Source organism: Bos indicus x Bos taurus, chromosome 6, assembly GCF_003369695.1.
Source record: "Bos indicus x Bos taurus breed Angus x Brahman F1 hybrid chromosome 6, Bos_hybrid_MaternalHap_v2.0, whole genome shotgun sequence".
Classification (NCBI taxonomy): domain Eukaryota; kingdom Metazoa; phylum Chordata; class Mammalia; order Artiodactyla; family Bovidae; genus Bos; species Bos indicus x Bos taurus.
In genome coordinates, this window is record NC_040081.1 from 16,709,050 (window position 1) to 16,726,347 (window position 17,298).

Genomic DNA, 17,298 nt, shown 5'->3' on the forward strand with positions numbered 1-17,298 from the left:
TCATTAAAAACAAGACCTTTAACTGTATAATAACAATGACAGTTATTATTTATGGACATATTATTTAGCAAAATATATTTCATAGTTTATAATAACATTTCATCTTTAGAAAAATTACTGCAGAACATGTATTCTTCTGATTTTACAGCCAATGAAACAGACACAGAAAGGTTAAGAAAATTACTCAAGGCCGCAGGACTAGTAAGTGCCAGAACTGGCATTCAAATTTAAATCTGTTTCATTTCAAAGCCTGGCTACTTTACTGAATACAGCTCCTGTTCTTTCAGTAATAAACATGAAGTAAAAATGGAACTTTTACTAAGTTCAACAAGATTTTATTGTATTTATTCCCAGTAATCTGATACTATATGTGCCTCTAAGTGACAGTGTTAATTAGCACCAACAACTCCTAAATTTAAAGATTGTTAACAGTGAGTTGAAATTTGCCCCCATGGCAATCTAGAGAGTAGAGAAACACAGAATAACCCTTGGATCTGTATGCACAGTTATCAGCTGAATTTGTCATTTTACCCTTGAAAAAGATTTAGCACCTTTATACTTCCTCAAGGGTGGTGATAAAAGAAGGTAACATTTTCTGTTTGGCCCTCGTATAAACATCGCCATTCCTCCTCAAGTTTTTATTCTATGGACTATCAAACTTTGGAGATGGCAACAGAAGAAAATACTACTTGAAATGCAGAACATTTATTTCTCTACTATCACAATTATATCATATTCCTGGAACCACCTCCAATTGCACTTTTATAAGTGTTCAGATTACTGTCTAAGCCAAGGTAAACTATTCTCCTTCGAGAGGTACATGGAGAGAGCGATGAAGGCAGTAAATTCCTACATTATCAAGCATTGAAGAGAAGGCATAAAAGTTTTTAAACCCTCTTTTTCATAAAGGAAGAAAAACATGCACGACTGTACTGATTTGACTTGATTCATTAATTCTACAAATATTTACTGATGTGCCAGACACTATTTAAGCTGTGGGCATGCAGTAGGGAACAAAGCCAGGATCCGGATACCCTGATGTGCATATTCTAAGGAAGGACTCAGCAGAGGATAGACAATTTATAACATGGGTATGTCTCCCGGTATATGAGCACTCTCAAGTAAAATACAACTCACGTAGGATGGAGGGGAGGGGAGTAAAGGAGGAAAGGCTTGCTGAAGAGGAGACATTTGGTAGGAAGAAAAAAAAACATTTTATCCTTACATTTTTGAAAGAGTAGTAACTTAAAATAATTAGTAATGAATAAACATTTCACATGAATGCCAAAGAAACCCAAGCACAGCACATTAGATAGGCAAGTCCTTTTGCACAGTTGGACAGCGTCAGTCTGACCTACAGCCCTTTCAGAGGTGATTCTGTAAAATGCACTAATATTTTCTTTTGCTGTATCACTGGCAGCAACCCTGGAAGAGTCTGCCTTTTTAGAAGTTTGATAGAATGATGCTTCAAATAGAGGCTTTAGACACAAAGCATTAGAGAAAGTGTATGAATATAGACGTTTGTGTATGATCGGAACTCTCATCTTTTATTATAGGGTGAAAAAGGAGCTATGGGAGAGCCGGGACCCCGAGGGCCGTATGGTCTGCCCGTGAGTTCTGTGTCTCGCGATGTTTCCCCCAGCATGTGTAGACGATCTGTTACTGGCGCAGTTAACTCTCCCCTCATGGGCAGACTAATCCCATTAGAGGAGCAAAGAGCAACCCGCTAATTCTCTTCAACACCAGTGTAACCGTGTGTTTCAGAGATAGGTCATATTTGTGCCATGTTCTCACACTCAGGTACACTCATCCGCGTGCTTCACAAGACTGAGAGGATCAGAGGCTGTCCATGAGATGGACAGGGCTAAGCTGAAAGCAGGATTTGGGGCCATCTGACTGGACGGGTACTTGGCCTTTCCGTGGGAGGTCATTGTACCAGAAGTGGGTGTGGAAGCTTTATTTAAAACAGCTGTCTTCAGACTTTATCCATTCTCACAGATAACTTACGAAAACTGCTCTTGCTAATAAAAGTTATTTCTAAATGGATATTGACAATGGTTTTGCTGTTTCTGACCTTTCTAAATCACTGTGATGACAAGTGATCTTCAGAACAGAGAATGTTTGATAGTGTTCTATCTTCTGAAAATTCTCAGTTACCCCCACTTCAAATTGAGGGCCTGGGGTCTGCTTCAGAATATTCTTTTTAGGATAATTGTGAATGATGCAATGGGGTAAGATAGGACTTCAGTAGAAGCACATACTTACTGTCATCTCGAGGTTTTTAACCACTGTGTAGCTTCCACATACCTTGCACATTCTAGTTTTTATAAACTGAAATAAAAGCGTCAGCCATGATTATTTGAGTGCTAAAAGAGATGCCGATTTTGAAATAGATTTCAAAATCTAATTGATGGAATCAAGCATCTTCTCAGCAACTTTTGGGTGGATCCATTGTGTGACCCTGGTCATTGCCCAGAAAATCTGCTCCACAGGAGTGAACGGATAGGAGACCATTCATCTACAAACAGTTTTTAAATTGTGAGCTTCACACCCTCAATATTTATAGACAAAGTGCACATCTAGACAAACGAAAGCTGTATTTAACAAACAGTTTTCACATTCTTTGCTCACTCATTTATTAAGCTGTCAAAGTAAAGTAGTTTTGATTTCCATATTCTATTAGTGCTTGTGCGTTTTTAAATCAACTAAACAGTATTTTTGCTTTTGACTTACTCCTAGATAAGTAACTTGGATACCAAGAATTAAACTTCAGCAAAATATCACACTATTTAACCTGATACATACTAAAACATGTTCATCACCCTTAACTGCAACATTAACAGTCGCTTCACTCGATTTAGTGGAAGAAATTTGCATTACTAACCAATAGAGGATTTTTTTCACTTTTCTGAATTAGTTGTTTTAATACTAGTGTTGCATGTCCAGGCAGCCTTAAATAGAACAATAGCCTATTCATGAAACGTAGGAACACTAATGTAGCTACTGTGGTTCTTTGGCAGGGGAAAGATGGAGAGCCTGGTCTTGATGTAAGTAAAACATACAGTAAACATCTTCCCATTATAATAGATGCTGATGGTCTCCATCGTCAATCACAGCAAGAATAGTTCTAATTTTTTTCTGTGCACAGAGTTACGCATACAGCATATGTTGCTGTGCATGTAGACAGCAATATGAAATCTACCGCTAGTGTCTGCATGAGATAGACATGGAGGCAAAGACCATAATTAGTTTGGTATAAAATTAATAACTGACAGTTGATATACTCCAAAATACTTTCCCAAATTAGAGACACTCAACATCTGTGGCTGAACCACTTATTTTAAAATATGCATAAAATTGAAACATCTTTTACATGCTACCCTTAGGGAAATGGTTATGTTTATTTTTAAAGCTGTTATACGGTATTTTTCTTTTTAGCATTAAAGTCTCTATATATCTTATAGTAACATAATTTTCTAAAAATAATGTTAAAGTCAATCCGTCTTGAAATGTTTACTGCTCGTCCTGTATTATGTGAACAATAGCAGGAGCAGAAGTGTTAGTAGTAATTGTGTATCAGGCACCTGTGGTGTGCAGACATCATTCTGGTACTTTATATACATCTTCGAGTTTAATGCTCACATTGGGAGTTGTGTAGTAAATATTAACCTCATTTTATGGTCAAAGGACTAACATGCTGAGGTGAGTGATTTGCCCACAGCCACACAAATCCAAGGACGTGCCATGATTCACACTAGGGTCCTAATATTCTCTCCACTCCATTTCTTTGGAGAAGCAGCAAGAAACCTTTGTTTATAGATACTTGAGATGTTAGGAAACTGTTATTTCCAAGTACTACTTTACCCGTCTAAGTTTTGAGATTTGGGGCCATGCCACGTTTCTTTATATTTGCGTTCGGAAACATGAAATCTTGTTTCTTTCAGTATGGTTTTGCCACAGTTACATCAATAGATCTTTTTGGTTTGCTTTTTGTCCTGTAGGGTTTCCCTGGTCCACGAGGCGAGAAGGGTGACCTGGGAGAAAAGGGGGAAAAGGTGACCTCTCCAACCTAGCATGTGCCTGCTTGATTTTTCTGCTTCTGTCTGCTTTGCTGTTCAAGCTGTGTGATTCTTTCTTACATCTCATCTTTCTCCATCCTGTGCTCCAAAAAGACACTGATGTCTGATCTAATGAACCAGGTCTTCACAGAGGAATAAAGAAGGCTACACTGAAAGAAATAAGGGCACTGTTAGTGTAAAAGAAAAGAATTATAATCCCCCGAAAACCAGGCTACAATTTTTTGGACTACCTGACACCAATTAGTTGAAAAACTGAAGTTTCCAGGAGGTGTCAAAAATGAGAGGGGCAGGCATTTATTACATTAATAATATTAAATAGCGCAAATCTGCAACAGTCTTCTGGCAGAGCTCACCTAAGCCTATAAAGCCAGCACCTCATTTATCTCCACAACATTCACGGTAGAGACAGGATATGTCCTGTATCTTGATTTTTTTAGTTGGAAAGTGGAAGACAAGCATTGTTTCTGAGACCATTACACAGGGACCAGGACTTGTTGCCTTCAAACACCACAGGCATTTTAAATGAAGATATTAGTGTATTTTATGAGATTGGTTTTTAGGTTCTATCTCAAGATAGATAAGGAGCCAATATCAGACAAAATGGTTTTATGTCTGGAAACAAAGTTTGGATTATGGCTATTTTAAACCACTTTTTCTTCTTTGAAGAATAGTTATATATAGTTTTATATATATATATATATATATATATGACACAGATGAAGAAGGGGGAAAAAAAAGAAACCTCTATAGAATAATGAAAATCCTAAAGTGGCTGAATTGTACTTCCACAGTTCAAATTTAAACCAATTCTCTTTCTCAGATTGGGCTTCCCATGTGGCTCAGTGGTAAAGAATCAGCCTTCCAGTATTGGCAGGAGATGCAGGAGACACAGGTTCGATCCCTGGGACAGGAAGATCCCCTGGAGGAGGAAATGGCAACTCACTCCAGTATTCTTGCCTGGAAAATCCCCTGGACAGAGGAGCCTGTCAGGCTACAGTCCATGGGGTCACAAAGAGTAGGACGTGACTGAATGACTGAACACACACACACACACACACAGAGTTCTCAGATTAATTTATGCTCTACTTAACACACTATTTTCAAAACCCTATAAATTCTCTTTAACAGTAAAGTTCATAGATGTTAAAAAGCAAGGCCAAATGAGAGTTGCCCCAAAAAGGATATTAAGCCTTCTGTGTATTCTTCGGGCTTTAAACAATACTTAGCTTCCCACTCCTAGGAAAGTGCATGTGAGTGGTTATATAAAACATCACTATCATCTTTGTCAACATCATCATATTTATTGATGTGTTTTTATGTTTTTCCTAGAGCTTTACATATGAGAGTCTTGTAATCTTCATAACAACCCCCTAAGGGTGGCGTTATCATTGTCCCCATTTCATAGGCAAGGAAACTGAGGCATAAAAAAGTTCTTTTATTCTGAACTGTAAATTGTAACTATGAAATATACATGTTTTGAGGTAAAAGCTTTGGGCCCAAGGTGTGTGTGTGTGTGTGTGTGTGCCTTCAAGATTATAGACATTTATTTTATACTTACCTAATGGATTATATGAGTCTAAAACTTCATCCACTCAAAATAATGTTAGCATTATGAAGATATTCATTCTAATGATCTTTTAAACAAAGAAGAAATTACCAGTATTATAACTTGTGAAAACCTAAAGCTACAAATTTAATCCTCAGAATAATGTTAATCACTCAATACAAAAGTATTTCTGTACTTCAGATTCCATTATTAGAAGTTTTATACTTAGGAAATTAGATCCAAATGTGAGCCCTTTATGTATATCATTCTTTGACAGTGGAGATAAAAATTAGCAAGAGCCCCTATGTATTTATATCCACAAAGACACAGTTGCAAAACTATGCTGATTAATAATAACACTGACACATTATTCTCTACAATAGTATCTGTTTTCCATAAAGCTTGAGGTTCTCTAAAATATTGGTAAAAAATGATTCCCTGAGCCTGTTACAGTCAGCATTCATATGACAATGCTTTTTCATTGAATGATTAATCTGAGTTGATTAACCAATCAAAGGAATGGAGTCCTAAATTAGTAACACCCAGCATACCTGGTGTCGGTCACACCTATGTGAGGAGGAGCCCACTGCCTCTCAAATAAGTCTAAGTCAGTTTTATGTCACAGAACAATGTTATTTGCTGAAGAAGAGTGTTGATTCATCTCGCATGCGTGAGCAATTTACTCCCAAAGCTCCTCCCATCGTCCTTCCTATCACACCTGCTTTCATTTCATGTCACCCTGGCATCTCGAGTCTTTGTTTTTGATTGCGATCAACTAAGCCACACAGAATTTCTCTTTCCCCGATAGTAGAGAAACCCAACTGGTTTTGATTCTGAGCCTTCTGATGCAATCTTTTTGGCACACAGGAGATCAATGTGGAGTTTCACTCACACAGTCAGAACGAATGCATTAATTTGAATGCATATCTCATCTATATCTGTTATGTATATGTCTTTGAATATTAATGCTGTTTTGCTTCTGAAATTATTCAGATTTACTGTATCTGTCATCCTGATTGCAGAATGAATATACTCATTTAAATATGTATTGCATAGTATTTTGTATTCTGCACTGCACCAGCTTCTTGTCTATAAATATGCAGATATTTATGCTAATATGAAACAGCTGAGGTACATTCCTTCCTTCGCCTCCTTTTGCCTCCTTTCCTTAATTCCATGCAAACTTCCACAACCTTTACCTTGATTCCTAAATACTAATTCCCATGGCTACATTCCCACTATGTAATTATCCTGCCTACCTCATTTTTAATATTAGCTCAACTGAATCCAAACTGCTTTTCCCCTCTGGAACAAAACTTTTTTTTCTTTTGCTTTTGTTACCTTGTGAGTAAGCTGGAAACCCATTTACCATTGTGAATACCTGGCATGACATCAAATAAGCAATTAAAAAACATCTCTTGGTTTATAAATAAGTCTATTTCTCCAACTGACATTGCTAAGAAATCTTAGCACTTTTAAAATTTATTTACCTGACACAATCAGGGAAGTATTTGTTTTTAGTTTCCTTAAAAAGAATGTTAAAAGAAAGAGAAGGATCTTTTTTAACACACTGTGTTTAAATGAGAGCTACAAAAAATGATGTCAGAAAGTTGGATACATTTCAAAAAGATACAAATATTTTTTCCTTTTCCTCTGGCTCATGTAACTTTCATCTCTTATAGGATTAGGGTGGGAAAAAAGTTGGTAGGTACTGCAGATTGGCTGTGAAAGCCTCCATTATTCCTCTCAACTTCCCCTGCCACCGGCTGACTTCAATACAGTTGGTGTCTGCCGTCTTCACCGGAGCTGTGGCGGGAACACCTCATTCACAAGGACCCTGGCATTGGGTCTAAGTCAGCACTGATCCTCCTTTCTGACGTGTCAGCTTTTAAGTTCTTCTTTCATCTTGCTGAGTCTTTTTAATGAAATCTTGTATTTCACTCCCCAGAATCCATCGCCACGCTGAAAGTCTGTTTTTTCATAACGTCATGCCTTATCTAAACCAGAAAACGGTGGTAAATGCCCTTCCAGACTTTCATTGGCTAAACCATCTTTTGAATCACCATTACTTCCCCCCACCCGAAATAAAAACTGTCTTTTATTTAAACCCTTGTATCCACAGGGGGAAAAGGGAAAGAAAGGCAAAAAGGGGCCTAAAGGGGAGAAAGGAGAACAGGGTGCTCCTGGATTAGATGCACCGTGCCCGTTGGTATGTCTGACTTGTGCAACTGTCTCCAGGTGCCCCATGCGGAGGCTGAGCTGGGAGAGGAGCAAGCTGGAGGGGCCATACCAGCGCAGTTCTGATTGGGTCTGTTTTCAAAAGACAAAAAGCATTTTATTTTGTTATGGGAGTATAGCCGATTAACAATGCTGTGATACTTTCAGGTGGACAGCAAAGGGACCCACCCATACACATACATGTATCCACTCTCCTGATTGGGGTCTTTTAACATAGACTTTAAAGTCCCTCGGGTTTTCCTGGTGTGTGCCACCCTTTGCCTCTGGTCACCAGCTCTTGGGTTTCTCAGCAGTCAAGGATTGATGTGCATCCAGGGAGTGAATGCAGGATCAGAGGAGGAACCAGGACTCTTCCCTCACGCTCCCCAGAGCAGGTCCAGGTGCCCAGACAAGCCCTGGTTATAGGACCACGTCAAGCTCTGTTGTCTTTTGTCCAACCTCGCTGGCTGTTGCCTTTCCCTTCAGAGTTGCTCCTCTCCCAGTCTTTTGTTACCGTGGTTATTTCTTTAGCAGGATTTGTGCTCAAGTGATTTCTTCTGTTTAGTAACGTTATGAGTTAATCTTTACAAACAGGGATTCCGTGGCGTTAAGGGGGAAAAAGGGGAGCCAGGCCAGCCTGGCCTGGATGGGCTGGATGCCCCTTGCCAATTGGTACAGTATTTCTCTTTCCTACCACCCTGCATGCCATTCCTTTGTTTATTACGCATTCATCCCTCTCAGTGTAAAGTGGTACTTCCAGAGCAAGCTTTCCATGATAAACACACCACATGCATGTGCATGAATAGCTCCTTCAGCGACTCTGCAGAGTGAAGAGAGCATGTGTTTCAATCAGTGACTGCGAACTAACCTCCTGACGTTGTTCTCACAGCTGACATGGGTGCCATGTCTGTGTCCTGGGGAATGTCAATTTATCCAGTAACTATTTCAAGATGACAATAAAAGTACATTAAAAAAAAGTAAAGGTACAGCTAGGCTTTAACTTTGGGTTTTTCCCCTAAAGTTAGCTTTTTTTCTTTAAAAGAAATAAAGGCATTTTTGCCACTTCCACTAAATTTCTGTCAGGCTGTAAATAAGGCCAAACCTACAAAGTTAAGCTTCTATGGTCAAGATTTAACCAGTTCGAGGGAATGCTGTTAAGAGACCATAGAGACAAAAGCCAAACTTCTTGAAGCTTCTAAAGGTGATAATAGTCTGTAGCCCATATCCTCTTCTTTGTCACATAACCTTTTCAATTTAATGGCCTCTCCTTTTGAAACTCACTTTCCTAAAGTAGAAAGATCTTCCCTACCTCCATTTGGCATGAACTCAAAATCCTTCTTACACTAAAATCTAAAATTCTACTGGGTGATCCTTCTCCTTGTACCAATCTGGCATTACCAATTTTTTCCCAAATAAAGTCATTTTAAGGTGTTTTTTTTTTAAAAAAAAACAATTAAAAAGTATATTCTGACTTTCTGAGGTGTAAAGGAAAATTGTATGATTGTGTTGATGGTTATATTTGGTCTGCATGTTCTCGTATTATTCTTAAGTACTAAGCATGATTCTTTAAAGATAAATTTATGCTTCTCAAGTCTTTTAAGAGATTGCATAAGAGAAGAAATTTTTATTCAGTCAATAATTGCAGTTAGATTTCCATATGATGTGCCCGGTCTTTTATTTTGTTTGCTTGATATTGACAATAAATAATAGTTTACAATCATTTCGCTGGGAGAAAACACAAGCATGCTTCATAGTATGTCGGTTCTTCTTATTTATATCATTTGTATCTGAAGAGTGCTTACACCTTAAGTGAAAATAAATTTTGCAACATTTTTGTTTATTCAGGACTTGTTAATTGGCTTCTGAAGAATTTCAATTAAAAAATTGACAAAGACTTTGGATAACATTTTACTGTAAAGATATAAACACTACTTATTTTTTACTCCAATCAATTTAATGGTCTACTTTTTCTGCTTTCAATCTAGAAAAGTTGAAAAATACGCCATGTGAAGAGCTATAAACTTCAGATATAAATGGTTCATCACTGATTACTCATCATTATTATGCATTTAGCCATAAAACATAGTGATCAGGAAGAGAAGTTATTTTCATTTATTGAATAAAGATAATTATAAAAGGCATTTTAATGAAATTAAGAGAAATAGTACAGATTTATTATCTAAAGATATAACTAAGTAGACCACTAGGTTTTACAAATCATTGTTCAACGTTAAGGATAAATATTTGTATATTTTATTTATTTGCAAAATGTGTACTCACTTTGGAAAACATTTGAATTTCCTTCATTTTAACTAGTGTTGGGTAGTCTATTAGGGGTGGATAAAAGATGCCTATGACTAAAGCCACCTAACAGCTATAAATCCATTGTTAAGCCTCTGAGCTTATTAATTATGAAGTATGATAACTTTTGTGGAAGCTGAGGAATTTTTATTCTTCTTTTTAAAATAGGGGCCAGATGGATTACCCATGCCTGGCTGTTGGCAAAAGGTAGGCATTACAGAGTTATTTCTAAAAGAAGCACTCTCCCTTTCTCTTCACCTGGCCTAGCCCTTTCCATTTAGAACAGATTTTTTTTTTAAATTTCACATTCTTGGAATGTATATGGGTATTAAAAAGCAAAAGCTTCCATCTCTGGAATACCTTTTGATGGTATTTGCTGCTAATTTATTTCTAAATGGATAAGTGAAAATAGTACCTAGCAAACACTGTAATTTGGACCTCTCCTTATTTAATCTTTTCTTCAAAATGGAAAGGGGCAGTGCATCTTGACAATGGTTTGCTTGTGTCAAATTCCTTTTCTTCCTATTGTTTCAAATTATTCTTAATTGTGATTCCTTTCCTATTTATACTCAATTACTTAGATAAAATATGCAAATACACGGTAGAACCCTGTCGATCAATATTAGTCACAAAGCTGAGAAAGCAGAAAATGTAAGAATGATTTTTTTATTCAAAGATGCCTTGATTTATTTAGGAGAATATGGTTATATTTAAGTTGATATACTTTATGATAGCAGTTTGCTCTAGACTCTGCATTTGGCCACCCATAGTCACCGTGTGTGTATTCAGTAGAGAAGGGAACTTATTCTTCATAGAGAACCTGTGTAAAAAGGCTGTGTGATAAGCCCTTTCATATAGGTGACATCACTTTAATCCTTATCATAATCCTATAGGGTATCACTGGGCTTTCCATGTGACTCAGTGGTAAAGAATCCACCTGCCAATATTGGCAGGAGATGCAGGTTCGATCCTTGGGTCAGGAAGATCCCCTGGAGGAGGAAATGGCACCCAGCTCCAGTATTCTTGCTGGGGAAATCCCATGGACGGAGGAGCCTGATGACACAACTGGGCACACAGCACAGGGTGTTAGTAACCCCAGTGACGCTGTGAGGGAAATGAAATGCAGAAAAGTTAAGTAACCTCCAAGGGCACAGACCTAGTATGTTACAGAACTAGAAGTAGACAGTGGAAAGCAGTGGCAGAACTTTGCGGAGGGAAGAGATCTGTATACTGTGCTGTGCAGAGAATACCAAACCTTTACACTGTAACGGTGCAAACCTCAGCATAAAGCACTGTGCGTACGCTACCTAAGGTTAAAGGAGTTCCACTGATGTGAAAATGAGCTGAGGGAAGTATCAGTTCAGTTCAGTTCAGTTCAATTGCTCAGTCATGTCCGACTCTTCATGACCCCGTGCATCGCAGCATGCCAGGCCTCCCTGTCCATCACCAACTCCCGGAGTTCACTCAGACTCACGTCCATCGAGTCAGTGATGTCATCCAGCCATCTCATCCTCTGTCATCCCCTTCTCCTCCTGCCCCCAATCCCTCCCAGCATCAGATTCTTTTCTAATGAGTCAACTCTTCGCATGAGGTGGCCAAAGTACTGGAGTTTCAGCTTTAGCATCATTCCTTCCAAAGAACACCCAGGACTGATCTCCTTTAGAATGGACTGGTTGGATCTCCTTGCAGTCCAAGGGATTCTCAAGAGTCTTCTCCAACACCACTTCAACAACACCACTTCAAAAGCATCAATTCTTCAGCACTCAGCTTTTTCACAGTCCAACTCTCACATCCATACATGACCACTGGAAAAATCATAGCCTTGACTAGACCAACCTTTGTTGGCAAAGTAATGTCTCTGCTTTTGAATATGCTATCTAGGTTGGTCATAACTTTCCTTCCAAGGAGTAAGTGTCTTTTAATTTCATGGCTGCAATCACCATCTGCAGTGATTTTGGAGCCCCAAAAATAAAGTCTGCTACTGTTGCCCCATCTATTTCCCATGAAGTGATGGGACCAGATGTCATGATCTTCGTTTTCTGAATGTTGAGCTTTAAGCCAACTTTTTTACTCTGCTCTTTCACTTTCATCAAGAGGCTTTTTAGTTCCTCTTCACTTTGTGCCATAAGGGTGGTGTCATCTGCATATCTGAGGTTGTTGATACTTCTCCCGGCAATCTTGATTCCAGCTTGTGCTTCTTCCAGCCCAGCATTTCTCATGATGTACTGTGCATATAAGTTAAATAAGCAGGGTGACAATATACAGCCTTGACGTACTCCTTTTCCTATTTGGAACCAGAGGGAAGTATACATGCACTTTTATCATTTTGAATTTTTTCCTCTAACACTGTGGCTTATTCAGTCATTTTTTAAAAAATGTATTGAAGTATAGTTAATTTAGTGTGTAATATTGTGTTCCTTCCTTCTGTACAGCAGTGATTCAGTTATACACATATTCTTTTTCATATTCTTTCCCATTATGGTTTATTGCAAAATATTGAATATAGTTCCCTGTGCTATACTTTAGGACCTTGTTTATCATTTTTCAGGCGTTTTTGACTGGCAGGCTTCACGGGCAAAACTGCAGGAAGGCAGAGAGACATGGAGAGACAGGACTCTTATTTACCTCTCATCTCATCAACTCTATTGGTGAGGAGATCCTGTGAAACTGCCTCTCTTGCCTAACTACTGTCATACCAGCTTGGCCAGGGAAAGAAAACCCTTCTCTCCCAGTCATTTATTCAGTAGCTTCCCATACTCCACTTTCAGCCTGTCAGACCACTAGCTCCCTCACTTTGGAGGTCAACTGGTTCTTAGGAAGATGAGCCTGTCATCATAGTCTTCTTCACCTGAGAAAACTATCCTTTCACCGTCATAACCCCTGTTCTCAGAATTTTTAATACCATCCTGAGCTGGAATTACCATCTGCTCTTTAACCTTGGCCCTGTAATCTGATCCTGTCATGATTTTTTAATCCAGTCATCCGAACACTTTACATGGAGGGAGATGTGAAAGGCCTAACCTTATTCAGCCTCTGACACTACTCGGAACTTGGGTTCACGTCATTTTCAGCCTCTTCTAAACCATGGCCCTTTCGTGAGGCATAAAAATAATGGCAACAAGCAAAGGATTCATCATCTTGTTGGTTCATAAAATGGCCAGACCATTTTATGAGCTAATGTGAGTGGCTCAGAAAATCAGAAATTTCCCTTTTAGGTACTTATTTTTCCACAGAATATATACTATGCCCTGTATAAGATTAAGGCTCTCCTAAATCTAGCCTCTCTTTATATGAAGAATATATACAACACTTAAATCAATTAGACTTCAATAACATTTTTAAATGGTAAAAAAGAGAATAACTCAGTGATAAAGCTTCAAGATTGCTTACCACATTCCCCAACACAATCAAATGCAAACCATTGTGATCATCCTCTCCCAACATCTTCCTGCACCAAAAAGAGAGAAAGAAAACAATTAATTGGGGTTGGTAGAGGCAAACTATTCAATTTAGAATGGATAAACAAGGTCCTACTATATAACACAAGAACTATATCCAATCTCCTGGGATAAGCCATAATGGAAAAGAATATTTTTTTAAAAGTGTATGCATGGGTAAAATTGAGTCACTTTGCTGTAACAGCAGAAGTTGGCACAACATTGTAAACCAACAGTACTTCAATTAAAAAAAAAAAATTAGAAAAATGAAATGTTCTAAAATTTCTTCTGTGGTCAACTTAGCCATCTCAAATACGCTGTTGGTCAAATCAAATTAATTTTTAAGTGATATTATTAAAAGAAGGCCAGGAGATTACTTAGTCCTGTTTTAGTGGACCACATTTTTGAATATTAAGTTTAGTAGTGTCTAGAGTGATGCAGGTTCAAACCCTGAATTGGGAAGATCCCCTGGATCGGGAAATGGCAACCTGCTCCAGTATTCTTGCCTGGAAAATCCCAGGCAGAGGAGCCTGGTGGGCTACAGTCCATGGGGTCACAAAGAGTCAGATGTGACTGAGCACACACACAAAGTCTCTAGACTCAGTGATAAATGTTTGACTGAAAATTCAGATTGTAGCCACAGTAGAAAGCACTGTGATTAATGAACAAGTCCTATTTTTTTTTTTTTTTTTTAATTCCCTCTCTGGTGGCTCAGATGGTAAAGCGTCTATCTACAATGCGGGAGACCTGGGTTCAATGCCTGGGTCGGGAAGATCCCCTGGAGAAGGAAATGGCAATCCACTCCAGTATTCTTGCCTGGAAAATCCCATGGACAGGGGAGCCTGGTAGGCTACAGTCCATGGGGTCGCGAAGAGTCGGACACGACTGAGCGACTTTCCTTTCCTTTCCTATTGTTTTTATGCTGCTCTCAATAATAATTTTTTCATGTAAAACTATTTGATCTTTATTTAAATTACTTTTCTTTCTAGATATAGTTCAGTTATCTGTATTTGGAGAATAATGATGTATCAATTCACATTGTAATTCATACAGTGAGTAAAAGGCAGAACTCATGGTTCAGAAAATCCTTACAAGCTATTAAAGTTATCATCTGTCCTTATCCAGAGATTAAAAACCACTTCATAGGAAAAATACCTATAGCCTTCACATTTTTACATGTTTCATGAAATTTTGTTTTTTCAGATAGGGCAGGCTTGCAACAGAATCTTCCTAAAGTAAGGTGACCGATTTTTTAAATTAAGTTTTAAAAGCTTGTGGGGAAAAAAGGATCTTTAAAATTCTGGAGACTATTTACAAAACATTGGTTTCTCAAAAAATATGTTTGAAATTTGAGATGAGTGGGTGTGTGGAGAAAAGAATACTTCCTGTACACATTCTCTGGCCTTAGCATGATGTGTGTAACACTAAGTGAACTTTATTGCTAAAAATCACAGGGTACCCAGCCTCTTACACATACTTAATATAGCATCTATTTTTACTGGAGAGAAAAAAGCAAATATTTTTAATTAGTGAAATGAAAGATGACTGAGGATGAGTCACCATTGTGATGGGGAGATGAGAGATCTTTAACATCGTCCTTCTCTGGACATTCTACTTTTCTCACTGATTTTTGTTTGCAAAAAAGTCAAGTTTGTCACCAAGATCTGCTCTATAAGTTATACCTCAAAGACTTTTGTTCTTGTATTCTCTCAGACTTAAAACTTCAGCTCCAGGGCAACCTTAGTAATTATGGCTGCCACCCAGAGCAAGGAACTGGGCATTTCTAGATCTTTAGATCACAGTAGAACCTGTCATACAGCTTGAAGACTTGACAAGAGAGGTCAGTCCTGCTCGCCCTTCACAGCAGGGCAGGGCCGGGAAAAGGAAATAAGAACAAGGACAGCGGAGTGTTACAGTTGGGTGTCAGTGAAATAAGCAGTGCATTACACTTGTGTTCTAATGCTTGGAGACGATTACATAAGCCATGCATAGAACATGTATTTTAATTATGGTGTGTCTGTGATAAAATTCAAATTTTCTGCTTTCCCAGAATAGTTAGTGAGACAAACACTTCCCACAGACTTCTCAGTAGCAAAATAAAAATGTGGGTTGAACCGAGGATAAAATGTTTGATGAGTTTTAGAAAACTAGTGTATAGGACATATCAACTGGCTCATTGATTAAAAAAAACCAACAAAACAACTTCTATTCAGGGTTCTACCAGTTTTCTTAAAATAAAGCCAATTGGGAATTTTTATCCTAAACTACTAATTCTCTATATTTCTCTTTTTTGTTTGTTTGTTTGTTGTTTGTTTTCCTGCAGTGATGAATCTAACCTTCCGAGCATGACGTTGTGTATATAATGGTCCAGTTTTTATATTTATAGTTGAAATTGGATTGCAGATTGTACAAGTCTGAGATATGTTTACATGTAGCTGCTTCTTCCTGTTGGCTGTCGTACACATATCCATCTTTTCTTCCCTTACATCTAAAATCGGGCAAGATGTGAAACCAGTAAGAAGCCTGCAGAAAATATAGATCAGTATCTCTTTATCTTATGTGAAGATATGTATTTATATGGACCCAGTGATAGAAATCGATTGTTCTTGCTATTTTCTTACCTTGGGCTTGTTAATTGCATGGGCAAAAAAAGCGCCATGAGATAGTTTACATGAAATTGTGACCAAATACGAACTCAAAGCTATGAAAATGTACTATATGGACTGAGTTTAGAGTTTATCATCACAGCCCTCCTCACCTTTGCTGTTCATACCCACACCACCCACTGAAACTGACTAAAGAGCATGATTGTGTGCCGAGCCTGCTTGCTGTGCACCTTCAGATGCTAGCATGCCGCGTGATGAGTCATTTGATCACAACGGAGCTTTTATTTCTTTTGTCATCTCAAGGGGGTTACACCGTGGCTTATTGCCAAAAAGTGATAAGGTGGTGGAGAGCGCACACACAAATGGTCTTGTATTTTACGGGCGCTGCGGTCCCAGCTACAGATCTTCAGCTTCCAGGATTGTGGGCTCATGTGGCCTCCTTGGTTAAAATGTCCGGGGGCTGAGCTAGTTGCTGACACCAGTTTTCCTTGGGCTGCCCTTGGCAGTGAAGACAAGGATAGAGGATTGGTTCAGCCTCCTGCGCTGTCTCTCGTGTGACCAAGCAGAAAAGAGGTTTACAAAAAGGCAGGCACCCAGAATAGTGGACTTTTTTTTTTTTAATAAACCAAATTCCAGCAAGTGTCAAAATGGGTGCATTTGGAAAATGACAGAGGCGTACAGCACTTCTTTGGGGTAGGAGGTTCTTGGAATGGCAGTCCCTGTTGCTGAAGACAAAGCATGTGTACATCTCACCAAAGCTTGGGTTGCTGAAGAAATCACAAATCCCAGGAAGCGGGTGGATGAAACAACCTTTCCTGAAGATGTAGGAGAGTTCACCCTACATTGTCTACAGAAGCTGATGTGAGAGCTTGCTCCCATCCAAGATCCAACCCGTGCTAAACATTTTCTACAAACTTCTAGAAACAGAACGATATTTTCCATTCTGTTTAATACTTTTTTCTTTTAGCCCCAGGAATATTCAGGAAACTTTTTTTTCAGCTTTTGTCACATTTATTTTGAACAATTTTTTTTTTTTGTCTTCAAAGCCTTGCAACTTGGTACACCAATGGTCCAGATGAGCTTTTGCTAACTTCCCTCTTGTTCTGAATAAT

The 17,298-nt window shown here is 38.4% G+C and overlaps 1 protein-coding gene across 6 annotated transcripts in view; it reads left to right on the top strand.

The window, feature by feature from the left end:
• Positions 1-16,617, top strand: part of COL25A1 (collagen type XXV alpha 1 chain) — a 516,002-nt gene extending 499,385 nt beyond the window's left edge. For 2 of the 6 annotated variants that reach the window (XM_027543859.1, XM_027543858.1), the window contains exons 33-38: positions 1,557-1,610; positions 3,021-3,047; positions 4,002-4,055; positions 7,748-7,834; positions 10,312-10,350; positions 16,490-16,617. In XM_027543859.1, the coding sequence (XP_027399660.1) occupies positions 1,557-1,610; positions 3,021-3,047; positions 4,002-4,055; positions 7,748-7,834; positions 10,312-10,350; positions 16,490-16,522 (294 nt within the window). In that variant the 3' untranslated portion in view covers positions 16,523-16,617. The other 4 variants (XM_027543860.1, XM_027543857.1, XM_027543862.1 and 1 more) reach the window with 4 other exon arrangements.
• The last annotated feature ends 681 nt before the right edge of the window (positions 16,618-17,298 follow it).